This window comes from Numida meleagris, unplaced genomic scaffold (genome assembly GCF_002078875.1).
Source record: "Numida meleagris isolate 19003 breed g44 Domestic line unplaced genomic scaffold, NumMel1.0 unplaced_Scaffold363, whole genome shotgun sequence".
NCBI lineage: Eukaryota > Metazoa > Chordata > Aves > Galliformes > Numididae > Numida > Numida meleagris.
The window spans coordinates 66,621-73,123 of NW_018364588.1; the positions used below are offsets into that span (position 1 = coordinate 66,621).

The 6,503-nt window shown below is 61.8% G+C and overlaps 3 protein-coding genes across 3 annotated transcripts in view; 2 read left to right on the plus strand and 1 right to left on the minus strand.

The window, feature by feature from the left end:
* Positions 1-187, plus strand: part of LOC110391428 (guanine nucleotide-binding protein-like 3-like protein) — a gene marked incomplete at its 5' end in the record, with an annotated part of 3,091 nt that extends 2,904 nt beyond the window's left edge. The window contains 1 exon segment of the mRNA XM_021383318.1: positions 62-187. Within this exon segment, the coding sequence (XP_021238993.1) occupies positions 62-114 (53 nt within the window).
* A 49-nt stretch (positions 188-236) lies between these two features.
* ITIH6 (inter-alpha-trypsin inhibitor heavy chain family member 6) lies at positions 237-5,989 on the minus strand. Its single transcript, XM_021383317.1, has 15 exons — positions 5,697-5,989; positions 4,780-5,035; positions 4,532-4,686; positions 4,306-4,416; positions 4,016-4,236; positions 3,789-3,943; positions 3,597-3,713; positions 3,355-3,526; positions 2,021-3,109; positions 1,883-1,909; positions 1,748-1,771; positions 1,573-1,611; positions 1,371-1,484; positions 889-1,260; positions 237-814 (listed from the first exon to the last, which is right to left on the minus strand). The coding sequence occupies exons 2-15, from the start codon at positions 4,861-4,863 to the stop codon at positions 591-593; spliced, it is 2,904 nt and encodes a 967-aa protein (XP_021238992.1). The 5' UTR covers positions 4,864-5,035; positions 5,697-5,989; the 3' UTR covers positions 237-590.
* Positions 5,990-6,010: 21 nt separating this feature from the next.
* LOC110391429 (non-structural maintenance of chromosomes element 3 homolog) overlaps positions 6,011-6,503 on the plus strand; it is a 9,127-nt gene continuing 8,634 nt past the window's right edge. The window contains exons 1-3 of the mRNA XM_021383319.1: positions 6,011-6,097; positions 6,250-6,293; positions 6,389-6,484. Coding sequence (XP_021238994.1) covers positions 6,252-6,293; positions 6,389-6,484 — 138 coding nt within the window. The 5' untranslated portion in view covers positions 6,011-6,097; positions 6,250-6,251. The remainder of the gene's footprint in view (positions 6,098-6,249; positions 6,294-6,388; positions 6,485-6,503) is intronic.

The following is a 6,503-nucleotide window of genomic DNA, read 5'->3' on the forward strand; positions in this document are numbered from 1 at the left end:
CCCCCCTCCTTACACAAACACCCCCAGTTGTGACCATGTTCCCCAACCCCTTCCCCACCAGAAAAAATCGCCACCAAGCTCTCGGAGACGATGATGGCAGCCATGCAGTTCTGAGGACAGAGATTTATTATTTTTGTATGAAATGGTTAAAAAGCAGCTTCGGCAATAAAAATACACGTGGAGTCGGGGTGTCGGGGCAGTCTGGAGATGTGGGGTGGGGTCTCATGGCTATGGGGGGGGGGGGGGCAGTTACAGAGGGGTCCCCCGTTTCCTGAAGGGGGTTGGTGGGGCAGGCCAGCTCGTTTCAGCACTCCTAAAGTTGGTGGTGGCTTTGGGATCCCATGTCCCAGAGATGTGAGGACATTGGTGGCCGCGGGGTCCCCCCAAGTCCATGGGGTTGGTGGCAGCCATGACATCCCATCTCACACGTCCATAGAGTTGGTGGTGGCCTTGGGGTCACCCCAGAGTCCACAGGGGACACTGGTGGCCATGGGGGTGTCCCCTTGTGTCCCAGGTCTGGAGGTGGCCGTGGAATCCCGCCCCCCCCCCCCCCATAGAGTCCCACATCTATGGGGCCAGCAGTGACAATCTCAGGCCGGTAGCAGAGAGGGGGACAGGAAATCCCCGTAGGGCCCCCCCAGCAGCACCGGCACTTTGGAACGCGGGACCAACCAACAGCGGCCGGGCCGGGCTGTCCCCTGTGCCACCTGCAGCTCCTTTGTCACCAGCGTGGCCGTCACCATCACCTCACCCCGGGACAGCTGCGCCGTTCCCGGTGTCCCCTGTGGGGACAGCCGGATGCCCCGCAGGCAGCCTATGGGAAAGGGGACACGTGTCACCACGCTCCGGGAGACAAAGCCACCCCGTGGGGAGGAGGACAGCACTCACCCAGCAGCCCGCCGGCCCTCGGGGACAACCCGCTGCCGTTGGTGACATAGAAGCCGAGGTGGTCACGCTGCAGGGCGCTGGGTCGGCTGTAGCGGTGACGCAACACCAGGAATTCCAAGCCGGGACCCCATTGGAGGCGGAGGCGGCCCCCCGGCCCCAAAACCAGCATCACGGGGGGGAGACGGAGTTGGGTGGGATGGGAGAAGGGCAGGGAAAGGGGGGCACCCTCCCCGCTCACACGGACCCCAGCGAGGGTGACGGTGACGACGATGGTGTCCCCCGAAATGGTGACGGCGTTGAAAAAGGTGCGGGGACGTGATGGGGCGCTCGGCCAGGATGGGGCACTCACCAAGTGCCCATGGACCGTCAGCCCTAGAAAATAGGTTGGGGGGGGGGGGGGTGGAAATGGGGTGAGCCCCCCCCAACTTAGGGGGTGCTGGGGGCTCCCCACAGCTTTGTGGGGGTCACACAGGTGTCCTCACCGAGCGATGTGTCAGTCAGCAGCTGCAGGATGTCCCCGGGGCGACCGTCGAGGGTGAAGCAGAGGGGGTACGGTGTGCCCTGAATGTGGGCCACAAAGTGGGGGTCCCCATCCACTGTGGGGGGGGGGGGGGGGCAGAGGGGTCACTTGGGACCCCCTCTACCCCCTTTGGTACTCCCCCTTACCCTCCTGTGTCCCCCTACCCGAGGCAGAAAAGGTGAAGAACGTGGGGCTCGAGGAAGCTAGAGAAAAAGGGGAGACACAGGGGGGGGGGCTGCAGACCTCGCTTATGGGTGCTGTGCCCCCCCACCCCCCCACTCCTGGGGCTCTTGGTATCTGTGCACCCCCCCCCCTTTTATCCAGTGTCCCTCAACTCACCTATGTCAACATCATGGGTAAGGTCTGGAAGAGAAATGAGTAATGGGAGGGGAGAGTGGGGGGCCATGGTGTGCCCTCCTCCTCCCCCATCCCCCCCTCCCAGATTTTAGGGATGTGGGGGGGGGGGGCTGTTACCTGCGGCATCTTCATCATCAGGGAGCCCTGGGTCAGGGAGGATGAAGTAGAAGTGAGAATGGGAGGGGAGAGGATTAGGCCACAAAAAGGGGGGAATTTAGGGTTCTATTGCGGGGGAGGAGAAGGAGCAGAGCCCACCTGTGGGTGTGAGGACGACGTAGACGGGGGGGTTAAGGGACTCCACGAATTCCTCACCCCCTGCCCCAGGTGCCAACAGCTCGGCCTCATCTGTCTGCAGCAGCACCGCATCCCCGGGGCCGCGGTGCAGGCTGGGACTCCCCCACGGCTCTGGGGGCACCCAGAGCTGGGGGGTGGGCTGCGGCTGCACAGTGGGTGGCACTGTGCTCCCCGGCACCGCGTGGTCCCCAAGATCTCCCCGCGCTGTAGCAGCGGCGGTGACAGCTCCACCCGGTGTCCCGGTGACGTCCGGTGTCACCGTGGCGCTGTTGGTGGTGATGCTCGGAGGGGATGTCAGTCCTCCGTCACCCGGTGTCACCACCACGAGGGAGGTGAAGGGGGTGACAAAGTGATAGCGGAGGGACAGCTCGGTGGCCTCGGTGGCGAGCCGGCGGCGTGTGGCCGTGTCGTTGGCGCCCAGCTGCGCCCGCAGCAGCTCCTGGATGGTGACGTACGCCCACAACCGGCGGACGAAGCCACCGAGCAGCGCGGCAGGGTGCTGGGGACAGCCAGGTGGCAGCTCGGTGACGTTGGCCACCACCTCGGCGTCGGCATGGAGCTCACCCTCGTCGCCTTGTCCGGATGCTTGGATGCGGAGCCGCTCCGTGCCCGGTTCCAACCTCCCGGCCACCACCAGCTCAGAGCCTCGGAAATAACCGGGGAAAAGCTTTGGGGTGACGTGCCACGCGGTCGCGCCGGGGTAGGCGAGCTCCACGTCCCGCAGCAGCGGGCTGTCGATCTCCCGAAAAACGTCAGCGAGACGGATGGCGGCGTCGGCTTCCTCGGGGACGCGCTGCGCCGTTCCCCCGCTGGCGGCCGCGAGCCGGCGCAGAAGGGCAAAGTCGGCGTCGGCCCCGAAAGCCAGGCCAAAAAGGAGCGCGGCGGAAGGGGACAGGGCACGGCGGGCGTTGGAGAGGATGCGGGGGACGTCGGTCACCCCCGCGGTGGGCTCGCCGTCTGTCAGGAGGAGCAACAGCGGGACGTGGGGTTCCTCGGCCGGGTGGTGAAGGAGTGCGGCCGCCGCCTGTAGCGCGTGGTTGATGTCGGTCCCTGCGGGAACAGCGGGGCAGGAGGTGAAGGTGTGTGACAACACGGTGACACGTGAGTAATGTCCTCACAACCACGTGTGACAGCGCAGCAGTACTCACGTTGTACATACAGCGGTACTCACAACCATGTGTGACAATGCAGTGACGTGTTGTGCATCCAGTGGTACTCACAACCGCATAGGACAACACACTGACGCACTGTGCACACAGCGACACTCACTATGGTTTGCAACATGTGGTACTCACAACCGTCAGCCTGAAGGGCGTCGATGTAGCGGGTGGCACCGCGGATGAAGGACGCGGTGGCCGGGACGGAGCCGCCCTCCTGCCAGACACAGGCGGCCTCAGCGAAGGCGACGATGTTGAAGCGGTCGCGGGGACGCAGGTCACGGAGGATGGAGCGCATGGCCGCCTTGGTCTGCGGGTACAGGAGGAGTGAAAGCGGGGACACCGCAAGATACGGGGTCTGTGGGGTGTCCGAGCGCTACCTGCTTGATCTTGGTGCCCGACATGGAGCCGCTGACGTCGATTACGAAGACGATGTCCTTCGGGATGGGGGACAGCCCAGCGGGTGCGAAGAAGTGCACAAAGTGTCCGTCGTACAGCTAGAGGACAAACCGGGGCAGCTTGAGGACAGGCTCGCACCCATCCCACGGCGTCCCCATCCGTCCTCACCGCACCTCCACGTCCCCCGCGGCGTCACGCCGGGCCACGTCGTACTCCACCGCGAAATCACCGCTGACACCGAGAGCCGCCCGTTCCTGGGGGGTGGGTGCGAAGGCGACGCGGGCGCAGTGCGTCCCCTTCTCCACCCGGACGGACGGCAGCACCCGCCCTGTGCGGTGGAGGCGGTGGCATCAGGGCGCCGTCACCGGGGCGGAGGGGACCGTTGTCAGCGCGGCCGTACCTCCGAGCAGGGGCAGCACGCGGAGCTCGGCAATGCCGGCCCGCTCGGCGATGCTCAGCTCCACGCGGAGCTCCGCTGCGATGCGGCGGGGATGGAGGTGGACAGCGTAGCGGTACGTGCCCAAGCGTCGCCGCAACAGCTCCTCATAGCACAGCTCGAAAGATGCATCCCCGCCGGCTGCCACTGAGGCCATCACGCGGAAGCGCTGGGTTTCCTTCTCTCTGTGTGGCAGGAGAGAAGCATTACGGCCGCCCTCGTGTGCCGACGCATCCTCCCTTCCTGGTGCTCACTTGGTGCCAACATGGGCTGCTGTCTTGCCCTGCTGCCGGGCTGCTTCGTACAGCTCCCGAGCGCAGCGCTTCTCCATCACCTCAGCCTGGTGGGCCTTGCCATCAACCATCCTGGTGGAGAACAAGGATTCACGCTGTGCACGGCTGCCTCTCATCACCCAACAAGGTGTCACAGGGGCCGTATTGACACACAGCCCTTCCTCCTCCTCCTCCTCCTCCTCTTTACATGGTGAAGTTGGTGATGAAGGCAGCAGGCGGCAGGTCCAGGTCGAAGGCAGCGTGGCGTGGCACAGGGTCAGGGTTGTGCACAGTGCTGCACACACAGGTGGAAGCATAGCGGGAAACAATGGTGGCACTCACTCCAAAGCTCGTCATCGGCAGCTGTGAGCGAGGGCAGCATCAGCACAACCCCTCCCCCAGCTCCTCAGCTCAGCCCGCTTCCCCTAATTAACTCATTAATGCATCTGTGCTCACCTCTGGGCCGAGGGACAGGCCTGGGGCAGGCAGGAGCAAGGGCAGCAGGGAGTACCAAGCCCAGGTGCACCCCAGCTCCTCCATGTCAGCTCCTCCACTCACTTCACTCCTCACCCTTCCCCAAAGCAGCTCGCCCTCCTCCTTATTTTCTTTCCTTTCTATATTTTTTTCCGTTTTCCTTCATCCTACAAACGCTGCATTCACCAGAGACAAGCCGGGCTTGTCTGCAGGCTGTGGACTGGAGACACGCCAGGCCCTGCAAAAAAAGAAATAAAAACACAACGCCCAGAGGAACCTGGGACTATTTTCTTATTTATTTTTCTCCCCTTGCCTTTTTTTTTTTTTTTTTTTTTTTTAAAGTATTTCCCCAAAAGCTTAGTGCGTTCACTGAGGAGACAGCAGGGAGGGGATGGGCTGAGGGAGGGGAATAGGGGGTGGGAATTTAGGTTAAAAAAAAAAGAGGCAAAGGGGGGTACATTTGTCCTTAAAAGATCCCTGAACAGGAACCAATACAATTCTCCAGCTACCATATATATAAATAAGTATATATAGATAGATATCTACCTATCTATATTTATATCTGGGGCAAGGAACTGAGAGCACTGTAATACTTTATTATGTAGAAAAGGGTTTGCATTCAGGCCCTGTATGAGTTTTTTGAGTGCTTTTTATTTTTTTTTTCCCCACACAAACTGTTATCCCCAAATGGAGTTTGGATGAAGGCCCCAAACATCCCCATTTTAGGAAGAGATTGCTGCCACCCCATTTAAATCTCATCTTTATCCCAACAGATGTGCTTATTTTTTTAATTTAAATCTCACTTTTACCCCCTCCTAATATGCAACTTTAGCGCATTTTACAAGCAGCCAACAAGCAATCTCTTACTTCTCCCCTCGGCCCCATCACCACACGCTTACCTCACCTGTGGCAGAAATATTTCCCTTCACACTGCTTTTTTCCACTTTTTTCCCCCTAACCCGAACTGATTGTTTGAGCTTTGTTGCCCAATTTCTTAAGGTTGAGCCTCTTTCTCTTCTTCCCGCGGCGCGGCTCTCGGCCGCCATTTTGTCCCCTGAGGTAATTTCGGGCGAGCGCTTTTCCCGCTCTTTTTCAACACGCCGCAGGTGCGAGGCCGCGCGGAGCGCTGCGGGCGCGAGGCGGATGGGAGGGGCCACGGGGCGGCTCGACCAATCACAGCCCGAGGAGGTTACCCGTGGGGGCGCGGTTGGTTGGAGGAGGCGGGACTATGGGGGGATGGGCCAATCGGGGGGCGGTGCTGCCCTGACGCATGCGCACTGAGAGGAGCGGCCTGAGGGCGGTGGGTAATGGCGGAGTGGCTTCTCCCGTCCGCGGTGATTTGGGGCCGTTCTAACGGCTCCTGGAGGCGCCGCGCGGGGCTTGGGGGCTGAGGGAGAGGATGGGAAGCGGCTGATGGTGGTCTGAGCTGGCCTGGCTCTGCCTTCTCCTCAGAGATGTCCCAGAGGAAGCGCAGCAGAGGCTCCGGCTTCACCCAGGTATGGTGGGCCGCGTTCTGATTTGGGGTTGGGGGGGGGGGGGTTACTGCCTCCTCCCCTGCGTGGCATCACCTTCCTGGGCTCTCTCTCTGTAGGGCGACGACGAGGATTTCAGCGTGCTCCCCACGCAGACCCCCAGCCAAGTGCAGAGGAACCTGGAGAGCCGCTCCCAGGAGGAGATCAATCGGAAGGTGGGGACTGGGGGGGGGG

Coding starts and splice junctions, on each gene's coding strand:
- ITIH6 (XM_021383317.1), bottom strand. CDS start 4,863: ATGGAGGAGCTGGGGTGCACCTGGGCTTGGTACTCCCTGCTGCCCTTG. Junction 4,417..4,531: donor TTCATCACCAACTTCACCAT/GTAAAGAGGAGG, acceptor GTTCTCCACCAG/GATGGTTGATGGCAAGGCCC. Junction 1,261..1,370: donor GCTGACTGACACATCGCTCG/GTGAGGACACCT, acceptor CCTATTTTCTAG/GGCTGACGGTCCATGGGCAC.